Genomic DNA, 23,099 nt, shown 5'->3' on the forward strand with positions numbered 1-23,099 from the left:
TAACTAACATGATTAGCTCTGAGAGAATATAAACTTAGGAAAAAAGCCTACCCCAATAATAATAATAACAACAACAACAACAACAACAACAATAATAATAATAATAATAATAATAATAATGACATTATTAACTAACCCAGATGTCCTATTAATAGTTAACCCATTTATAACAATCTTTCCATTTTTTTCCCTTTAGAAAAATGAAGGAGGAAAAGCCTCGTACCTTATCTTTGCCTTCTATCCCAAACCCTTTTCCAGAACTCTGTAGTCCCTCAAACTCACCTATCCTCACCAGCTCCACACTGGGGCCAGGATCACAGCGTGAAGGTGGCTCTCATGTAAGTGTATCTATTTGCATTTGGGGAAAGAGGAAGATGGCCCAGGGCTATATCAATTTCTCCTTGCTGGTCCAGCTAGGTGGCAATATCTATTTGATTTGACTAATCTGGGAAAAGCTAAGGCTCCTAGATAATCCCAGGATAAAGACTAAACTGCAAACCAAGAAAATATTTCAGAAGAAGACCATGAGTATTCAAGAACATTTCATGGATATATGCACAAAATCTTTAGGGATTGAACTCTTAGGAGAAACTCATTTTACAGGTTCTTTTTTTCCCCAAAGCTGTAGTGAAATAGAAGTATAGTAAACTTGCCTCTGAAGAAAGGCTTAAGGGATCTTTCCCTCTCATCACAACTACACACAAATGAGTTTGCTCTGCCAAGTTTAGAGTAGCTTCTCCCAATGTGATAGCCTGTACAAATGATTGATTTCAATTCCATAGGTTCCTTTTGAAAGGAACCAGTTTCAGGGAGTTTGTTTTTGAGTCTTGCAATTCAAAGATGATAAAAAGCGTACCAAGGTACATTTTGGCAGGACTACAAAAAAAAGGGCAGTCATGTATAAAAATTGAGTGAAAATTGCCTGCTGGCCCACAGTAAGAATGAGTTATAACTAAATAACCTGACAAGGTATTATAATTGGCTAGGTTCACACATTGTGCAAATGTATTTCTTTTTATTTTGCTTCATGCAACATATGAATCCAGGCACTATTTTTAATCAACCATTTTTAAATAAATAAATCATTTAGCATATCAAGTTGAGATTGGAACCTCCTCATTCTGGAGATCTCTTGTAATATTTCCTTATTTTTCTATGTTTGTTTCAATTTTTCAATATTTTTATAAATACTGTAATTCTGTTTTCTTGTTAATTCTAAAAGCTCTCTGAAATTCTTTGTTAACTTCCATCCTAACACAGTGGGTTGTTAACTAGCTAACCATGCTTCAGCCAGCCATGTTGCAAAAAAATCAGCCAATCACTCCTTCGGTCTCCTTGAAATATCCATCAAAATGATTTGTTTTTAGAATATCATTACAACATAATCTGAGTCTTCTCTATTCTTAAGAGCTGACAGTTGAACCCATAACATTCAGAGTTACCCATTGTTTTTCCCCTTCCATAAAGTATGGATAAAAGGAACAGTCAAGGGAAAATTACAGCTTTGGACTCTGAGTTCATAGGACAAGATATGGTGAGGCTGGTTCCCTTAGATATTGTTGCCAGGATTCTCAGGTTTGTTTAACTAGCCTGGGAGCCTCTGCTGGGAGTCTTTAATTATGGGATGGAAGGCTTCCAGCTGCTTTGTAAGTATTGGAGTTCATTTGATGTCTCTTTGGTTTCTTATCTAAAGATATGCTTTAAAAAAAGGACTTTGATGTGAGGCTGAGGCAGGCTAACAAATCAGCTGATAATCTCCTATCAGCTGGTTCGTTAGCCTGCCTGTGCCTCACATCAAAGAACTTTTTTTTAAAGCATCTTATTCTTGCTGTCTTGTTATGGTTGCTAATAGAAATTGTAATAATATATCTTTATTAAATAAATAATCCACATTTATATCACAACAAATAGCAATAAATTCTATGGTGAACTTAAAGAGACAACATCAGAACTGCATTAAGAAAAAGTGGCAAGCCTATATCCACTTACTATCATCCAAGAAGGACTTTCTAGATATACCCCAAAGAAGTATTGCTTAAAATTTAAAAACTCATTTTATCTCCATTATAAGATTCCCATTTCTGTTTTAAATTTAAATTATTTCATGGAGAGAGGCTAGTCTTTCTTTCAATTTTATATAGTAATTCTGATAAATATAGTACCCTTTTCAGACTGGTATCCTCAAGTGTTACCATGTGAAGAGTTCTTGACATTATATTGTAACTGATTGGATTTATTGCTTTCAGTGAAAGTTATTGATCCAGCTGACCATTTCAAATTTTAAAGGATACTTTTGCTCCATTTCAAATGTGGGAACTGATTTCATTTCCATTGCCTTTAAAAGGACATATTAAATTGTCCAGATCAGTAACTAGTGTTCACAGAAAACTCCATATATCATGAATGGTAGTACAGTAATTTAATATGGAATATAGAAGAGCATGGAAAGTAATGGCCAAGTTGTCTGTGATAAGAACCCACAGATTGAATTTAGAAAGTAATACTGAAGATTTTTTTTTCACAATTAGAAAACACATTGATTTCACACTCTCTTCATTTTTATTTCCAAGTACTAAGGCACAGACAAGATGTGATGAAGCCACTATGCATTATTCATCTCTGAAAGTGACCAGTGACCGAACATTTTTATAAACTAAACACTTCTCACTTTCTCATCTGATCCCTATACTTTTGTATTAACAGAAGTTTCATTTGCAGTCTTCAGTGCAGCAGTGGGAAAACAGTGATTCTCCAAATATTTCTGAAGTATAACTTCTAGCAACTTCAATCTTGTAGAAGCAATGGGAACTAAACAAGAAGCAATGGAAGTTACAGGTTACACCCCCCCCCCGTGATGATTTTTTTTACCTGCAAACTATAAAACCAAAACCAAAGATGCCCTTCACTCAATGATTTCTGTTGATCAAGGTGTTATTAAAGTTGTAATAGCCTAAGGCAATAATTTGAAAATTATTGGAAAATAAGCTAGGTGTACTCTATCTGGGCTACAAAAAGCTGATGGCCACTAGATAACAGTCACAGAAAACTCTAAATCTTTGCTGCCATCCAATGATGTTACTTATTTTTATAGCTTATATATTACAGCCCTCATAAATTAATACATTCCGTAAGTGCATAATCTCTTCTTTCCAAAGATTAGTGCTTAGCACTAGTGGCAAAAACTGCTTTATTTCTTATTTGTTTGTTGTATTCTAAATGTTTCTCAGACTGCTTTTGCATGGATCAGTGGACATTGGTTGCCTATTAACCTCCAGCCATCAATGCTAATTTAAACAATAATTTTCTAGATCTCAGTGCAATTAAAGGCATACCTTTAGCGAATGTAATAAACTAAGACATAGCACTCACTACTTATGTAGTATAGCTATTAAAATCTAATATTTCTCATGGAATTTAAATTACTTTTTGTATCTGCCAAGTCTTTGCAAAAAGGATGCCTTTCATCTTAAATACCTGCAAGGAATGTGCAGTGTTGCTGTTGTTACAAGTTTGGTGGCATACCTTTGGGAACTTGTGCAAAAGTGACTCACCAAAGGACTATAGAAATCCCTTTGGTATAGCCCTCACTGGTTTGGAACTTTGTTTGCCCTAAAATCTTCATGGCAATGGGAATTTTTTATAGAAGTTATCAGTTCACTAATGTATAAACATTATTTTGCACATTGTATAGTGATACGTTATCAACAGTAACACCAACAAAAATCATAAGAGCAAAAGCAGCATTAAAAATTAAATTTTGAGATTTCCACTGACTGATGCCCAGAAGAACTTTGGGATAATAAAGGTAAAAACTCCTTGGCTCCTGGTGACTATGTATCTAGTAGTTTTCTGGGCAACAGTACAGAACTGTATGTCTTCACCTTTTTCTGGAGTGTTTTTTTAACACTCCCATCTAGCCTAAACGCTGGCATTTCCTGGTGATCTGTATTCAAATACTAAAAATGATCACTTGTGAAGCAGAAATAACCACTTTCTGCTTGATGACTCCAAATCTGTAGATGGAGATACCTGTCAATAAAAGGAAGAGATGCTGAGATAAAGGCCAAAATGGTAAAAGGAAACATGGTTGGAACAAGGGAAATGCTGGATCTGACCCAAACGTAGCTATATTAAGCCATATGTGTTAGAGGGAGGAATGTCAGCAACATTCAGATGTAACTTCATGCCTTTATAAGGACATTTACATATGACATTCTGCCTTTCACTTATGATCAAGATAGATAGAATATCAAGCCAGCAACTGTTGTCAATCTTGTCATATGTTTGGGAAAAAACATGATACTGAGAAAATAATAATGATAGTCTGATAATTCAACTACTGGCATCTTGAAGATGGATTTTTTTACTAGATGAACTAGAGCCCTGTTCTTTAAAGGGATTGTGCCCTGCTTTATTAATAGCTTTTATACAAACACAAATATAGAAGAGTTGAAATGTAAACAAAATAATTAAATGGACATCAAATATATTTAATAATACAAACTGAGTGTTTACCACAATTCAGAAGAAGTTTTCTTACTTCTTTTCATCTCAAATAGCCTGGAAATTTGAATTTAATTGTGGAGGAATCTTTAAAAGACACACATCCCATCCTATCTCTTTTTTAAGGCTTAAAATGAACTTAAGAATCTCTTTTGAATATCATGTTTATATAAAATAATAATAAAGAGAAAATCTAAATATATGTATAATATATTTCCCCTTCATCATCAGGAATTCGAATACAAGACTATCAATAATTATGAGAACTTGTTTTGGATACTCTCATTTAATAAACTGAACATATATCCTTAATTATCTTTAAGCATAATATATTTAACTGAATTACTTGTTACTTGAATAACAGATTTACTCCCTCTTGTGGAATAATTGGATTGTAGCAGAAATATTTCAGAACTGACTAATTCATAAAAACATAAAATCAGGGCTGGGTCATTTGACATCGTCTTAAACATCTTGTTTCCATCAGTAGACAACCAAACTTGTAGGAGAAATGTAGGAGATAGGAAAGCAGCATCCTTTCCTATTTTTTGATTGGTGGTTGCCATCGTGCATGATATATGGAGGTATGTAAGTCTTGAACAGGTCATTTTGATACACATGTAAATCAGATTGTAATAGCTAATGGTACATGAGCTATCTGAAACAATCTGGACATTTGAAAAACATAGAATATATTGTTGAAGAATTTATCCCTCTGTTTTCTGAACAAGCTGATAGAATCCTTTACATTGCTGAGGGCTCTGAAGCTTTCCTTGGTGCGATAGTTTATTCATACTTACTATTCACTGAACTTGGTAGTCATCACTTTTCAATGGATGATCATGTTGGAATCACCATCATAGCTAAAGATAAATGAATGTGTCTCTTTTGGTTCCTTCAACTTTCATATTTTTGGACCACATAATCATTCCTGATGATTCTTTTAATAAGTTGTCTGTGTAATGAGGCACATATCTTAATATATCCTTTTTTAGTATGTGTTTTCCCCCTGATAGAATTCTAGATGCACATTTTGTGGTTTGTTGAGAGCTACATTGCAAAATTCAGAGAACTTTCTTACCAATGTGTCAGTTTGCATATTAATTTGACAACCACCAGTTAGATGGGTTCTTCCATCTGTAGCTGATTGCAGAGATTATGTCAAGCAGGAAAAAACTGAACCCTAAGAATGAAGTACAAGCTATCTTAATTTTATTGAAGGTTTTTTTTAAACAGGATAAAAATTACAAATTTAAAGGAAAAGTAAAGGATAAGTGAATAAGTAAAAAATAAAAGAGAAAATACAGAAAAGAAATAAAAAGAAAAAAGATATAAACAAGCGACTTTCAATTTTCTTTACAATAGTTATACATGCATTTATATTTTATTCTTTATAGCTATATCATGGCTCCTTTCTTTCCATATCCTATCCTACCCATAAATTATCAGTTCATTTTTCCATTTTCAGAAAAAAGACCATGAAGTGTTTCAAGTCACTGACAAATGTATTTGTTATCTTTTCCCTAATCAAGCAAGTCAATTTAGCCATTTTGCAAATTCTGTCATCTTTACTAACCTCCTTTATGTGTATTTCAAAGTCTTTCTTTCTTTGTGTGTATAATATTTTTGCTGCCGTACCATTCTCAAAGAATGAAGTACAAGTTATTGTATATTGTTATTGTTTAGAAGTTTCTTTAAAAAAAAACTTAGAAAGAAAAACCAGGAAATTAGAGTAATGAATTGTATGTCAATTTAAGAATTCTTAAAAGTTGTTCTTATAATTTTGCTCACAGAATTGAACAGGCCAGTCCTTTTAAGTGTTTGAGCTTATTCTTATTCTTTTTCTATTCTCACAGGTAGTAAAAGTTTACAGTGAAGATCATACTTGCTGCTCTTTGGAAGTCACAGCAGGGACCACGGCCCGTCATGTTTGTGAGATGCTGGTGCAGAAAACCCATTCTTTGCATGATGACTGCTGGTCTTTAGTAGAGGTCTATCATCACTTATCTCTAGGTGAGGAGGAAAATTAAAAAAAAGTACAGACTACATTTATCTTGGAAATCATGTGTTTTTGGTATCATTATATTTATTAAATAAGTGATAATAATGATAAAGTTGGAAGGGACCTTGGAGGTCATCTAGTCCAACCCCCTGCTCAGGCAGGAAACCCTAAACCATTTCGGACAAATGGCTGTCCAGTTTCTTCTTAAAACCTTCCAGTGTTGGCACATTCACCGCTTCTGGAGGCAGGTTGTTCCACTGGTTAATTGTTCTAACTGTCAGGAAGTTTCTCCTTAGTTCTAGATTGCTTCTCTCTTTGGTTAGCTTCCACCCGTTGTTCCTTGTCCTGCCTTCAGGCGCCTTGGAAAATAGCTTGACTCCCTCTTCTTTGTGGCATCCCCTGAGATATTGGAACACTGCTATCATGAGATATTGAAACACATGCATTCACATCCACAAACACACATTCTGTCAGATATATCCAGGAATGTTTTTACAAATAAAAAGGAACTTTTGGCAACAAGAAGCAAATATGCTCAAGTGTTCACTTTTTGGGGGCCCAGGTTGTAAACCTGTTCTGCTATTGGTTCCATGTAAAAGGATGCTTCACCATATAAAATAATTCCTAGGACCTAAATAGTTAGAGTATCAAGGAGAAAATATTATGTATTTTCTATATGGAGGAAATCAAAACTCCTACGTGATTTCCTTACCTGAAATCTAAAATGTTCACTTCAGAGACTGTTTGGGAAAAACTTGATTACAAAGTGAGATCAGATAATTGAACATGGTGACTATCAGATTTTTCCAGTTGCTTGTCTGTATGCATTTAGCATCTAGAAAAGACCTTCTGAATGTAGATATAATATTAATGTAGTGTATTTTTTTCTCCCCTTGTTTTCTCCAGAGCGGATCTTAGAAGATCATGAGTCTGTGGTAGAGGTTCAGGCCACATGGCCTGTGGGAGGTGACAGTCGGTTTGTCTTCAGGAAGAATTATGCTAAATACGAGTTGTTCAAGAGCTCACCAGTAAGTTGGAATAACCTTAAAGATAGCAACAAACATCATTTCATTCCTGTAATTTGCAGTTATTTCATTTTTCATTTTTAAAGAATTCCAAATTTCAGAAATGAAATAGTGTTTCCTGATGCTATTGTTTAGTAAAAACTCTGTGTTTCACATTTATAATGTTAATACCAAAAATAATGATTCTCAAAATGTGGTCCACCAGTAATCCATAACTGCTTGCCTTATAACACTTGGTTAGTTTGTGAAAATAGATCAGTACAGAAACTGAAAACTGGTTCACTGAAGCAAAGAATTGATAATAATATAAGCAACATGCGTACTATATTCCAGAAAACTTATTTACCTCCTCCCCAAAGTGAGCTTCCATGCTATTAAAATACAAAATGTTGTGAAGGATATGTTTGTTTCATTGGGCAATGCTCATACTTTAAAAATATTTATTGAATTGTCCATGATTAAAGAAAATTTGAGAAGCATGATTCTGAAAATATTCTTTCTACAGAAACCATTGTTTTCTACCTTTTATACTTTATGATCAAATGTATGCTTCAGAAAATTACTAACTTGCTTTAAGATGGCAATCTAATTTAATAATCATTCCTTTTATATTAGGTATTGGAAGAATTATAGAGAGCCAGTTTGATGTATTGGTGAAGGCACCAGGATAGAAACCAGGAGACTACAAGCTATAGTCCCTCTTTAGGTACAAAGTTAGTTGGGTGACATTGGACCAGTCATACACTCCTAGGAAGAAGGCAATGGCAAATCACTTTTGATAAATCATGGCAAGAAAAGTCCAGGGATTAGTCAACAGGAATCGATACTGACTCATAAATACCCCACTCCGCCAAAATGAGTAAACATAAAATAACATTTGTGGACATGTGAAAGCCAAACTTTTACAATTTTAGTAGGGATTTCCACTAGAAGTATAAGCGCAATAAACTTTTTTTTTAATCTAAAAATAAATGCACTATTTAGTATTCAGACCACTTTTTCCCTTGGTATTAAAACAATATGTTTAAGAACACAATGATACAGTATATGACAGTCCAAATTCATGACATTATCCTGCTTTTCTTTCTTTCCCATCATAGCAATCAATATTTCCTGAAGCTATGGTCTCCAGATGTCAGGATGCAGCTAATAAAGGCATGTCCCACCTAGAACTCATACAGGTAATTATCTTTTTCCTTTATCTAAACAGCAAGTAATCTTTTTGCACACTTATACATACATGCATACATATAGGTACATACATGTGTTTGGGTGTGTGTATATCTTCAGAAGCTTCTGTTTGTGTGTGCATGCACATATTTATATTCATTAGGCTTAAATATAAACCTTATGAACTCTCAAGCTTCCTCCTTCTGTTATATATTCAAGATGGACAATGTTTAATATTCATATGTTATGTATATGTAGGGGTGTAGGTCTATACATATGTTGTATATAGTATATATATGTTGTATATAATATGTTTAGGTGTGTGTCATGTATGTGTTCACTTTGAGAGCGGGCAACTAAATTTCATTTTTGATATGTGTCATTGTGCCCACACTAAAAAATGACAATAAATGTTATCTTATCTTAAATGCTGCCTATCGATCTAGTAGTAAGATTATATAGGTTAGTAGTAAGATTAAAACAATGTTAAAAAGAAATTCTATAGATAGAATCACAACAAATTTCCCAACACTGAGGAGAAATTATTCAGACAAATATTCATTCTCAAGAGGGAATGAGACAAAGACTACTCTTCAAAACCCAGATATAGGCTTCTGAAGATCATAGGACAGTGATGGCAAACCTTTTAGAGACCGAGTGCCCAAACTGCAACCCAAAACCCACTTATGTATCGTCGGGTGCCGGGTGGGCATGGCCCATTGGGTGTGTGGCCCATTGGGTGGGCGTGGCTGCGGTGGTAACAGCAGACTGGGTGGGACTAAAAAGTTCAATCAATCAATTCCAACTTTGCAAGATCTTTTTTTTTTCCTGCGAGAAGTTGAAATTGACTGATTGAACCTTTTTTTTTTGTACATGGCACCGGAGGTCTAAAGCGAAAAGGTTTTATAAAACCCAGCTGAAGGCCTAGGACTGGGGCGACGGCGCATGTGCCCACAGAGAGGGCTCTGAGTGCCGCCTCTGGCACCCGTGCCATAGGTTCGCCACCACTGTCATAGGAGGTGTGATTGTGATTTAGTGATATCACTGGAGGAGAGATGTGCTTGTCTTTGGTTGACTGCTTTTACTACATTTTTGACATTTGACATTTCAACAACATTTTCCCCCTCTTCAAAAATCATGCTACCAAATGTCTGTTTTGACAGTTTGTCACACATTTACAAGAAAAAATATTTGCAATCCGAGATGTGCAAAAAGGGAACTTGGGTCATTCCTGCTTTACTCATTCAGAGTTTTTTCAGTTCCCCTTTCATTCAAAAGGAGAAAATAGAGATCTTGGATGCTTTGATACAGAAACTAGATACTGCCTCTTTATATTGGATAGGAAACAGTCAGAAATTTGCAATATAAATTATATTGCCTTAATTATTTGCTCATCATGAAAGGTAACAGAAGGAATGTATTGTATCTGTAAAATTTTGCACAGTATAACTAAACTGTTGAAATCTTCTCTTGCAAAAGTTCATTGGCAACCAATTCCAGCCAGAGAAATGAATGTATTTCTCCACACAATATGCAATTAGATTAAAATAACCCATTGCCTTAATGTTGGATGGCTTTAAAAACAGTAGACAAATTCATAACGAACAGTTTTCCAGAAATTACTTTCTAATACTTAATATTGTGTTAAATGTATCATTACTTCTTATATTTTCCATTTTTTAAAATATCACTTGAACTTAAGCTATGTCAACGTTTTATGGCTGGATGTTCAGCTTTTTGTTGCTAGAATGTACTTATTTGAAAATTAAATAAGTATACCTATTGGCCTCTGAGATATGGTAGTAATTTCTGGGAGTTTGAAGGGAGTTTAAAAGATGAAAGGAGGCTTCAGACATACATTTTGTCCTTTAATTTCTCCTCTGCATCTCACTTCCAAATCCTGGAAAAACCTAGGGTTACTATATGTGGTCCACAAAAATCCATATGACCTCTAAATAGTAGCTAATGACTTGCTGCTAGGTAATCATCTAAATTTTCATAGTTCATGTATGATAGTTCTGTGTTTTGTTTTTAATGAGGCAGAGTAGATCTAACCAAACTTGATGTCCAAAATCTGCATTTTTGCTACCAAGTTGTGATGATAATGTGACCTGGGATGTTCTTGAGCGGGGGGGGGGGGGACACAGAATGAGTAAGGCAGGTTGTATATACCTGGATTTTCAAAATATATAATACATCTTTTTTTTTTTGCTTTATACCTGATGAGACAACATTCATACCTTGATACTTAACTGCTTCAAAACTCATTGAATTTGATACTCAGTGTGTTTTGAAGAGTAACTTTTGTCCTGGGACTCATCTTTCTCCTGGTATTCGATGCACAAGGTAGAACTTGCTGGCATCGGCTGCCTCATAACTTGCTACTCCTTCAGACTGAAATAAAGGGTCACATGGTAAGCCACATAGTTTGCTTGGTACTCATCATTTTTAGTACTTGTAGCTCCACCCTGAATGAAGTAGCAATGAGTACCAAGTTGCCACTGTAGGGGTTTTTTTTGACAACCAAAACATCTTTAAGGAGTTTTAAGGAGAAAATACAGCAAAGCACACTCCTTTGGGTCAAAGTATTGATCATATTACTTAGTTTGGTTATGAAATATTTACAAGAAGAAAACTAAGCTCAGCTAACAGCAGGATGCCAACAGGTATTTTAGAAACATTTCATATTCCCAGGGCTGCATGCTACAAATCTAAATCATGCAACACAGAACTTCTGCCATAATTTTCCCTCCTCCCATAATTCCCCACCACTCAAAAAGAAGCAATTAGGACCACCAGTAAATTTGTAATGCGGCCTGAGTCTTTAATTCCATTTTTTTTCTTTCAGAATGTTTTAAATTCAGGAAGTTGCCCTGAAATCCAAGGGTTCCTGCATCTGAAAGAAGTTGGGCGCAAAGCCTGGAAAAGATTTTACTTTTCTCTGCGGCGTTCTGGGCTCTATTACTCAACAAAAGGCATGTCAAAAGTAAGTTTGTGAGTGCAAGATATAATGGAGGATTCCCTTGTTTTTTTTCCCTATAGACACAGTTCTGAGTGTATGTTGCAACAGTTTTCCCAGAAAGGAAAACAGGATTAGGCATCAGCAATATTTAGAAGAATGATGTTTGTATGAAGCTTGATAGCAGAACCTGGTGATCTGAGACTTGATATGCCCAAGCTGAAACTGTCATACAAATTATAGACTAATGGAATTAAAATCTATGCTTTTCAAATGTTATGGATTTTGGGAATTCGTCTAATGTAAAATAAGATACATACAGTAATAACTTTAATCTTTAATAATGATACAATTTGCCTTCAGCTTCTATTAGCTCAGTAATTGTTATAGCCCTGTTTAAAGTAGTCAATATTATTATTCTGACATTGCTAAATAGATGAATTCAAGGAATTGATGAAATATGAATGTTTCTTGACTGCTATGCTCTGTTCAGAAATTAGAAACATGTATGTGTTATGGACTTATGCACATTTTCTTTTATTTAGGAAACTGAGATGGGAACTATACAAAACAATTAAGTCCTCTTGGTCCATAAAAGTTTTATTATTTTTAGTAATTATGAAAGCTACTTTTTTCTAGACAGAGGAAAGAAAAAAAAATCTTTTAATTTAGAAGGATACTTACGTTTGCATCAGATGCTAAATTCCATTCTTAGCCTTATCTAATCATGCATATACAGAATATGTCTAGAACCTAAATCCCCAGGTACAATTGGTCTGAAGTAAAATCTCATTTGTTAATACATATATATGTATGTGTGTGTGTGTGTTTTCTTGCCTCCCCTATGGTAGGACCCCCGGCATTTACAATATTGTGTTGACATAAATGAATCAGTCATCTATTATATAAGCCAAGGCAAAAAACAGTATAACACACCCACCGAATATGGCTTTTGTATCAAGGTAAGAGAAGTGAGAATTAATTTTGGGTTCATTCCACCTTTAATCTCTTAAATGATCAGGTTCATTAAAATATCCATAGAACTGAATATTAAGGATCAGGTAAAATGCAAAATGAGTATTGTTGTTCAATTGTTGTTCAGTCTATAACCCTAACTTTAACCTTTGATTCTCTGGGAAGTTGTGTTTATAAGGTTTTTCTTAAAATACTAATATTTTGAGGATTCTTAATTTAAATCTCAATATCCAAATAACTACATTTATAATATGCTATTATTAACATTATTATTATTAACATCTTATTGAGCTGAGAGGAGCAGGATAAAAATATAATAATGGTAATAATTTTCTTTTAATGTTTCATTCTGTTTTGAATATCTTAAGGTTTGCTTTTAAATTCTTTGATAGACAGTTTGACTATCTATTTTACCTTTTCATTTGGTTTTTAATATCTTTGTATTTTTATAATTTTATATTTGTATATAACATTTCTCAACTACTGTAAAAACTTGAATGTGAATCTCTACAAATAAAATTTAGAATGCTGACCAATATTTGAAAACTGGCAATACTTTTTCAAATTAAAACTGAAGGAATACTTCTCTTCAGAACGTATTAAAAAAATGCCAATCTCATAGTTGTCACACAAGCCACTCTCCTATTTAAAAAAATCCTGAGCAATAACTCAGGAAGAGATGCAATAACTGGGAATAATTTAATTTTCCTGACAAGCCCAATATAGAAAGGCTAGAACTATCATTCTTTTAAGGTTGATGAAAACAAACAAACTCAAAAAGTAAACCAAGAACAAAACACCCTGAGAATAAGTATTTTGGGCATCTAAGAGCATGCTTTTAACACATTAATTTTTAAAAAATGTTTTCTTCCATAGAATCTTGATTTGGGATGATGATTCCCGAGTCAAGATACCCCTAAAACAGGAGGCTTAACGATTTTTCAAATTAGACCAAGCACGTGTAGAATTTTTTCAGATGAGGAAGAGGAAGATCTTGCCAGAATTGTCATGTTGTATGCATTCTTATCAGTTTTTTCTCTCTCTTAAAGCCACATAAGGCACGCAGTGGAATCAAAGGCCTGAAGCTCTTTTGCTGTGAAGATGAACAAAGTCGCACATGCTGGATGGCTGCCTTTCGTCTCTTTAAGGTGGGAGCCATTCAGTTTGGCACTGGAAATAATAGGACATTTCTTTCAATATAAATAGAAATTTCCAAGAAACCATGTTCCTCCAAATGGGAAGGAAAGAGAAACTCCCTCTTTCTTCTTATTGCAACCTTACTTCAGCGGTTGAATTTTTCCTTTATCAAAAGGTGTAAATATACAAGGATGCATTTCAGTAACATTTAGCTTGACATAGGATTTTAAGCTCTGCCCACACCATCCTTCAAATCTTGCCTGCTGTATTGCTATATTGCTGATTTCCAATTGCATTTGGTAGCTTTTAATAATTTGTGTGGTCTCAATACTATGATTTCTAGAGGAAAGAAATAGTAGGACTGTACAGTATTGTCAAACTTGTCACTTTCAGGCATAGAAAACTGTTTCATGGGCTGGAGTTGCTTTCTCTATATTAACAACTATTAATCTTTCCTCAGTATGGCATACAGCTCTACAGAAACTATCAGCAATGTCAGGCACGGCAAAAGGAACCAGCTTGGTTTGGCACTGTGCCCCTGGTACGTAGTCTGATAACAAATCAGTTGTTTTTATTATTTGGGTGAACATTTTGATACCTTATGAAGGTGTAGGCATTTTAGAAATACCTTCCTCATATAAGTATATATTTCCTGAGTGGATGAAATGAAACCCTTTCTGGAGTTAATTTTAAATGGTAAATTTTTCTGCAGATATATTAGTTTCACACACCTACTTCCTATGTAGCGACTGAGTTCTAGTGACCAAATTGTTAAGCAAAATAATCATTATGTAAAAAAGTGGCCAAGATAGAAGCACATTGCAAAGATCACTGGTTGTTGCCCTCTCATTTAGATAAAGTTGTCTCCCACAGCTATGCCAGTATTATTCTTATTCCTGTGTGCAGTGTTGTCAGGACATGAAATTTAGTCATAAATACACATATTGGTCTGAAAATGAGTTCCTTACTACTGTCATAATAAATAGTGTAATAAATTCTGTTGTATTATGGTAGTATTAAGTATTGTAGTAGTACTGTATTAAGATAGTCACTAAATGAGGAGTGGCTGTACTTCATCAGATCTCAACCATATTTCTTCTGCTCAGTTTCGTGTGCAATTCAGCACTAGTCAACATGTTAGCTTTGTTTTTTGAAAAAAGCATGGACATATAAATTCTGGTCTATAAATGGATAACATCCATTTCAAGAGTAAGGAAGGACAAAACTGAGAGAGTTTCCAGACAAATTGCAAAACCAAATTTACACAGTGGAACCTTTTGTAATTACTGCTTTATATTTTATATTTGTCTTTGTGCTGAGAAAGTTTACCCATGAGGCTCTGTTGGGAGGAAGTTATTTACACTGAAAATAAGATCTTTTGTTTAGGATTCAAAATCTTTTCTTTCAGATATTGTGAGTTTGATTTTTTGATGTATATAGTATATTCATCTTCTACACTATCACCATTTTTATCCTGTTCTGTTGTTGTTTAGAGAAGTATATGTTGTTCATTCCTTTATAGCTCTAGGTACTTTGCAGTAGTCTAGCAGACAATTCATTTACACAGCTATTAAAAGATAGAAGAAGAAATGATGATGATGATGATGATGATGATGATGATGATGATGATGATGATGATGATGATGATGATGATGATGATGATATGGGAAGGGACCTTGGAAGTCATCCAGTCCAGGGCTTTTCAACCTTTTTACCAATTGTACCACTTTTAGGATATGACAATATTCAAGTACCACCTAGCAAGGTGTCAAAAACTTGATTACCACAAAAAAAAAAATCTGTTCAAAGTTGCAATTGTACTGAAATGACTTATGACCATTTTTCACACTTATGACCATTGCAGCATGCCCAGGGTCATGTGATTTATATTTGGATGCTTGGCAACTGATTCATATTTATAATGGTCACAGTGTTCCAGGGTCATGTGATCCCTTTCTGCAACCTTTTGACAAGCAAAATCAATGGCAGGGCTGCTGGTGGCCAAGTGCTAAGGCGGGACTTCCTTTCCTCCCTCCAGCCATTGCTGCCTTTTTTTCATTCCTCTTGGAGGGCGACCTCTCCCCCGCTGCATTTCTTGCCTGTTTGCTGCTGCCAGCACAGGTGGCTGCCACAGCAGTTGTAGATCGGTTCATGGCCAGCCTGCTTGATCTCTCACCCCACCCTCCCCCTCCCCTTCCCCCTCCCCTTCGGTGCAGCTGACTCTGCCTCCTCCCAAGGCTGCTGCTTTTTTTCTCTCTCCCTCTCCTGCCCAAACTGCCTCCTTTTATAGGCTCTCCTGTCTCTGCCCCCCCTCCTCCTTTCTCATGGGGGAGGGTGAGCCAGAAGTGAGCCTGGGGCCTTTGCAGCTCCAGAGGACTCTCTCACTGTAAGTCCTTGCCTGTGCTGGCTCTTTCCCTCCCCCACTACATTTGGCTAGGCAGGGCTGTATACCACCTGCCACTCATTAATATACCACAAGTGGTACGCGTACCACCGGTTGAAAAGCCCTGATCTAGTCCAACCCCCTGCTCAGGCAGAAAACCCTATACTGTTATGTCCTGGGCTGTGATTACACAGCAGGTGCAGGAAGCTTCAGAGAGTCCCGGGCAGACCACGAGGCTGCCCGGGCCAGACAGGCTGTCTCCAGCCTATTGCGCATGCGCAAGGCGGGAAAAATATGTTGCATTTATTGGTTGATGCTGCTCCCTGCAGAAGGGTATAAAAGGGATCCACGCCATTTTGTGTTGTTCTGTTGAAGATTGAATAAAGAAGCAACTGTTGTTACTCCTGCCTCGTCTCAATGCCTTACCAACGCTCAGAACAGAACATATACTATTTCAGACAAATGGCTGTCAAGTCTCTTCTTAAAAACTTCCAGTGTTGGAGCATTCACAACTTCTGGAGGCAGGTTGTTCTACTGATTAATTGTTCGAACTGTCAGGAAATTTCTCCTTAGAGAAATAAATAAACAAACAAACAAACAAATATTTTTAAATTCCCTCCTAAATTATAGCCAGAAGGAAACTTGCCTTAATTTGTTCCCTGGTGTGAAAAACATCAAATTTGTTGTCAGTGTCAAAAGATCCCTGGCATGTTCAAGAAATTATTTCTTTTTGATGACCTGAAAATGCAAAAAGGATTGTACTTACTTATGTCCTTCTAAGATTTATGTAAATACTTTTTAAATATTATTTCTGAAAATGATATAATTTTATATATTCAATTATTTAATCATTGAAATAATGAAACCATTTTAAATTGTATGTCAGTTGTAAAATCTGTTTACAATTTTATGGCCTATCTACTATGTATTTTCTCATAATCCTTTTTGTGCAGTCGTTTATTTTATTTTTCAAAAGTTTATTTTATTTTTTTAAAGAAAAGAAGTTTAAATGTAGACATAAACCTTAGAATTTAGAAACTGGTATACAGTATCAAAACTTGACATAAACCTTAGAATGTTGATGTGTGGTATCAAAACTTGCTAATTTCTATGCTAAGTATCTCCCTCTCTTTATTTGAAGATTTGTGTAAAAACTTTTTTGAAAGCTACTAAATTAGTCCCACCTTACCATGCTGCCAGTAGGAACTGATTATGCACTAGTAAAGAGAGCAATTGCTAAACTCTGTTTTAAAAATCCGCTAGCGGAGTGTGTCGGACAATACCCTCGTGGCCATGGACTTTTCGGGTTGTACAGGGCGAGTGATTGAAAATCCCAATGAGGCCCTGACTGTAGCTCTAGAGGAAGCTCGGGCATGGAGGGTAGGTCTACTATTTATTTCTTACTTAGACATTTCAGGGACATTGATACAGAAATGTTATAGAAGGAGAGCTGGGTTAATCTATGATGGCAACAGATTAATATTTTTGATCATAAAGTTGAATTAGCAAAACACACTTACTGTGATATTATAACTTGCCCATAAAATTAAAATATATAAAGACTTACTAAAGTCTTACCAAGGCTTTATTCAATAAGTTAAGAAAATAGCACAGTTTCCACAATACAGTCAGCCAAAACCAACCCATTTTCATTTTAGCCAGATTGTACTGTATGTGTAACTGTGTGCGGATAAACTCAAAGTGTCTTTAGGAAATTAAATGTCCCATAAGAGCTAAGGTCATCCTAAGTACAGGAAGCAGCATCCATTTGGGAGGCCAGTCATGGATGGCTGCTAGCAAAAGAAATTTAAGAGTTTAGGACAAATGGCAAGGATGTGCAGAGTTGAAGCCTAAAAGCCTGACATTGGAGTATCTTGGACAATAGCCAGAAGCCTGATCTAGTAATTAAACAAAACAATTCCTATAATAACAAGGATTTTAAACACCATTAGGCTCCTATTCCTAATATTAGCAAGTAGCTTGAATCAAACCCACAGGAATGTTCGTTATGTGTTTAAAATTCCTGTTTGTTTTTTTTAATATCCTTTATATGGCTGCACATCTCACATAGATGAGTCTGAGTGGCGTACAAGGATGAAAAGCAGAAAACCTGCAACACACCATTCACAGTGCTCCTAAATAAAACAATGGCCCCACTCACCAAAACAAACAAACAAACAAACAAACACATGGGCAACAGCACAATTCAGTTAACCTCCAATCCCAAACACCTCTACCATCCCATTATTTCCCTTCTTATTTCCCTTTCTCTTTATGCCAAGCAAAAAAAGTCCAATTTTGATATTCCTGAACACATTTATTCCTTTGGTGATACAAGATTATTAGACAAGTAAATCTGAAATAATTTAAGGCAACTCAAAAATTAACTCATTTATCATACCATCTGGCTTCTGTGAAGCTGACTAGGCTTTGTCAGATGAATCTGATGAAACCAACTCTTCTCCAAGGAAGTTTGCAGTCCAATCTCAAGAATGTTTTCTCTAAAGAAGCTCCCACTCTATACAGTAAATTTAGGACAGCAATTTTTGTAAAATGTTTATATAGTTGTTCACTGGAATTGTTCAAAACGTGTATGGCAATTAGCCAGGATAATTACTGTGAGGGCAAATTTAAACACTTGAACAACCTCTGATGTTTTTCTTTCTATGCTGCAGAAGAAGACATCTCAGCGATACAGCCTGCCCACTGCATTCCAGAGCTGTCCATTCAGTGCTGGTGAGTGCCTGTCCCAAGGACGTGATGTGATGTGTTTCATATTGGCAACATAAGCAGAACCCTGATTGGTGTTGTTGGTAGCAAGTTAAGAGGTGAATGAGGCCTCGTGATTGAGCAGGGGAAAATAATACTCTTTCTTATAGCACTAATTGTCCTTCACTACTTGTCCTTAAGTAGCAAAATAGCTAAAACAGCTTACTTTTCCAAATCATCATAGAATACTTACATTTATCATGTTAATATCCTCCTTTCAGCAATTTATGACAAAATGGGAAGGTGTCTTATACATACATACATACATACATACATACATACATACATACATATGTTCAAAGTCAGTCAATAGACGTGAGCACCAGGGAATACAAGAAATAATTTAATAATAATAATTTAGAGATAAAAGTTCTTAAAAATATTAAAAACCTTTAAAACACATAGAAATCAATAAAAGTGCCTAGCTTTCGTCGGCATCTGCTGACATCTTCAGGGTTTAGAATGCTGGTCAATGGGAAAGTCCCTTTATAGATTTAATTAGGGCGTGTGCACGACTCTTCGATCTCGTCACTGGGCCGGTTATACTAGAATGTACTCCAGGCACCGAGTTCTTACTAGAAGTTGTCCTTCCCGCACGATCCGTATCAGTGTAAGTAATAGCAGGGGATGTCCTTTCTTGGAGGTTTAGCGCGGGTAGAGCCTCTACTCCCCTTTAGGAATGAAAGAATTTCCCATTAATTGAACTTCAATTTAACTTAATTGGTTCATACTGATTATATTAGTTATATTAGTTCCTAACAGATTATTGATTAATTATTCTTCTCTGTTCATCAGCTCCAACTTATTCTCAACAGCCCAACTTTCTTCAGACATGATTTTTAATATTCTTCATTGTAAAAGTTAACATTTACACTTGAAGTTTTTTGTAAATATTTTTTAAATGCCTTGCTTCTCAAAGAAAAAAATATTTCTTTCTTTCTTTCTTTCTTTTCCTTCCTTCCTTCCTTCCTTCCTTCCTTCCTTCCTTCCTTCCTTCCTTCCTTCCTTCCTTCCTTCCTTCCAGCCATCCACAAAACTCAACCCTGGTTCCATGGTCACATTTCTAGAGAAGATACCCAGCGTCTTATAATTCAACAAGGACTTGTGGATGGGTATGTTGCTTGAATAACATTTCAGTTTGTAATATTAATTATACTACTATATTCAGATGTAGGGCTGTAGAAGTTGGCCAGGGTGGAGAGGGATATAGGTGTACCTGAAATTGTTCCCATAAGAATATTGTAAGAGAGTAGAACAATGTATTTCTTGATTTGGGAGAGTCAAGCAAGGAAACTTAGCAGTTGCTGTTCTTCACCCTCATAGCCACCAGAAGTTTTTTTAAGCTTTGACTTTCAAGGAAAAGGAATCACCATCTGTCCAAGTACTTGCCTGTTGCATCTCCCAACTCTGCAGAAAAATTCATTCTAGCAGTTTTCTATAATATAGTCCTTTAGCTGGGTTAGGACATTGGCAACTCTCAGATCTGCAATCTGTTTACATCTGGAAGAGACTAGTATCAGAAAAGACAAATTATTCAAAGATGTATAATTTGCAAGCAGTGCAGTACAATGGAAATTGGAACAGTGTATGGGGATTGGCCATGGTTACTGGGTGGTAAAAACTAATCCTTGTTTGGGATCTTATCAACTGCAGGTTATTCCTGGTGCGTGAAAGCCAGCGGAATCCCAAAGGCTTTGTCTTGTCCCTTAGTCATACGCAAAAAGTAAAGCACTATCTGATACTTCCGGTAAGTGAACAATGAAACTGGCTGATCTGCTTTCAACCATCCAGCCTAGCTTGTTGTCTAAGTGCAATGCAGGAATTTTCTTAGGTTTCTTACCTAAATTACTATTGCTTCAGTATGCTAGGGATTGAGTTTAAATGTTCTGCATGTATTCTTCTATTGTACTTTACCTTCCACAAAAGATGACTTCTATTTAATAGCATCACTCCAAGCCTCTTTTAGCTACATTTACAGCATGCTAAGAAAAAACAGTTCAAAACATAATCTACTTTAATCTGCATTTGTAGATGTGTAAGGAATTGATAGAGCATACAGCTCCCAGCTGCTAGCTAGATCAAGGTTATCTAGGTTTAGGGAAACAGAATCTGACCAAACCAAATATAAATGTATAAATATTATTGTTTTTAATGATATTTTGGAAGCAGGTGTTGGTGTTTGTTCATTTGTCATTGTAGGCATATCCTGAATACTATAATAAGTGGAATAGTTTACCCCCAGAAATCGTGGGCACTCCATCACTGGAGATTTTTAAAAAGAGGCTAGACAGTCACTTGTCTCAGATGGTATAGGTTCTCCTGCTTGAGCAGGGGGTTGGACTAGAAGACCTCCAAGGTCCCTTCCAACTCTATTCTATTCTAAATTCTAAATATGTGATAAGATTAAATTCCAATTCATTGTTGAAAAATATGAAAACGACAAAGCAGGAAAAAAAATATCAGCAGTCCATCTGTTTAACCATATTAGGAGAACTAAACAGTCATGCATAAGGAATTCTTGGGAGACCTGCAATTCATCTGGTGTTTACTTTTCCCACCACAAAAAGATGTTGTACTATACTCAGGTCAACCTGTGGAAGCACTGTTACTGGAGAGCCAAAATGGGCAGGGGTGGGGTAGAGCACTTCTGTCTGAGTTTAATTCTTGAGATGAAGACTGATATCACATTCCACTTATTCTGTTCTCTTTTGCCTCTTTTTCTATGCCAATGTTTCCTCATTCTTTATGTCTTTCAGTGTGAAGAAGAAGGACGTCTCTACTATACTATGGATGATGGCCAGACACGTTTTGCTGACTTGATTCAACTGGTGGAGTTTCACCAAATCAACCGTGGCATCCTGCCTTGCAAGCTGAAGCACTACTGCACATGTGTTGCCTTATGATAGACTGTCGTCCACTGGCCATTCCTGGGCCCTGAATATATATTGGCTAAGGCTTATATATAGATCCTTTTGAAATCAGGAGCTACTTTAGACTTTCACCTTGCCTTCAGCCACTCCTACAAGAAACCAAGAAAAGAACAGTATTGGACCTTCCTATGAGGCTACTCATCAGTAAGCCTTGAGGTTTTTTTTCAGAATCAAAGAAGGATTTGAGGTCACAGTATAGTAATTTAGTTTGGAAACAGTCACAACATTGTTGACTGGTGCCTTTTTTTTATATGACATTTTTTTTACCTCCTGAGTGTCCTTCTACATATATGTTTTTATACAGACTTTGCTTTGTCACCATGTTACAGAGATTTTGCTGCATTGATCATTTAATATTTCTAATGTGATTGCCGATTTCTAATAGTCTGGATGTTGTCCAGCATCTATGGCAGAGTTATGCATTGTTTCAAAATCCTAACTGACTAGAAACAATAGTAAAATGTAAGAATTGATTCTTATTGCAAATATTTTTTTATCTTATTAACTGTCTTAAGAACTATTGTCTGGTTCTACCCCAAATTCTGTGGGTGCTGTCATCTTTGTTAGAAAAGGAGCTCTTTTATTGTTCAAATCTTTTCCCCTGGTACCTAGTAGCATAAGTTTATGAAAGTAAATGCAAGCTGTTCAAGGGATTGGCTACAATGTTATAAGGATCTGATAAGAATCTTTGGGACTGACCTGAAAGAATCCACAGTAGGAAGGTTCACATGAAGCCAAAGATTGCTCTGAAATTTCTTGTGACTGTTTTAGCTCTGAGAACAATGGCTGCCTGGTAGGCAGAATCATCTTGGGCTTTGGGAAATCACAAAACCCATAAATTCTTCTAATTGTGAGTCCTATAGCAGAGCAAAGATTGAAAGATTTTTTGTTAATTTTAGTTAATGCGACAGATGAGAAATCAAGGTTTGAGGAGTTGTTTTTTTTCCTCCTTGTGTTAAGGGCTTAAAATATTGTGAGAGCGAGAGGGGATGATGCAAGAACGCTGTGACACTCTTATTTCTGCTACTTTTTGAGGCCAGTATATACTGTGATGTTTTTTTGTTTGTATCTGTAAATGATAATAAATCTTATTTTTATGATACCTTGTGCTGGTTTTTTACTCAAATCAAGTTGTGAAACCAACAAGCTAATTGCAACCTTTGATATGCATAATCAATGTTACCTAACAGAAAGAATGTTAAATACGTATACATCTCCATATCTAAGACACCAGGCTTCTAATGTA

General features: G+C 35.7%; 1 protein-coding gene across 1 annotated transcript in view; it reads left to right on the forward strand.

The window, feature by feature from the left end:
• The window catches only part of GRB7 (growth factor receptor bound protein 7), a 53,493-nt gene extending 30,558 nt beyond the window's left edge, over positions 1-22,935 (forward strand). Inside the window, exons 4-16 of the mRNA XM_015832263.1 lie at positions 197-338; positions 6,360-6,516; positions 7,412-7,533; positions 8,631-8,711; positions 11,549-11,686; positions 12,511-12,621; positions 13,684-13,782; positions 14,232-14,312; positions 17,418-17,534; positions 18,830-18,890; positions 19,948-20,035; positions 20,577-20,670; positions 21,680-22,935. Of these exons, the coding sequence (XP_015687749.1) occupies positions 197-338; positions 6,360-6,516; positions 7,412-7,533; positions 8,631-8,711; positions 11,549-11,686; positions 12,511-12,621; positions 13,684-13,782; positions 14,232-14,312; positions 17,418-17,534; positions 18,830-18,890; positions 19,948-20,035; positions 20,577-20,670; positions 21,680-21,826 (1,438 nt within the window). The 3' untranslated portion in view covers positions 21,827-22,935. The remainder of the gene's footprint in view (positions 1-196; positions 339-6,359; positions 6,517-7,411; positions 7,534-8,630; positions 8,712-11,548; positions 11,687-12,510; positions 12,622-13,683; positions 13,783-14,231; positions 14,313-17,417; positions 17,535-18,829; positions 18,891-19,947; positions 20,036-20,576; positions 20,671-21,679) is intronic.
• Positions 22,936-23,099: the final 164 nt, after the last annotated feature.

Source organism: Protobothrops mucrosquamatus, unplaced genomic scaffold, assembly GCF_001527695.2.
Source record: "Protobothrops mucrosquamatus isolate PMUCROS unplaced genomic scaffold, P.Mucros_1.0 scaffold1, whole genome shotgun sequence".
Classification (NCBI taxonomy): Eukaryota; Metazoa; Chordata; class Lepidosauria; order Squamata; family Viperidae; genus Protobothrops; species Protobothrops mucrosquamatus.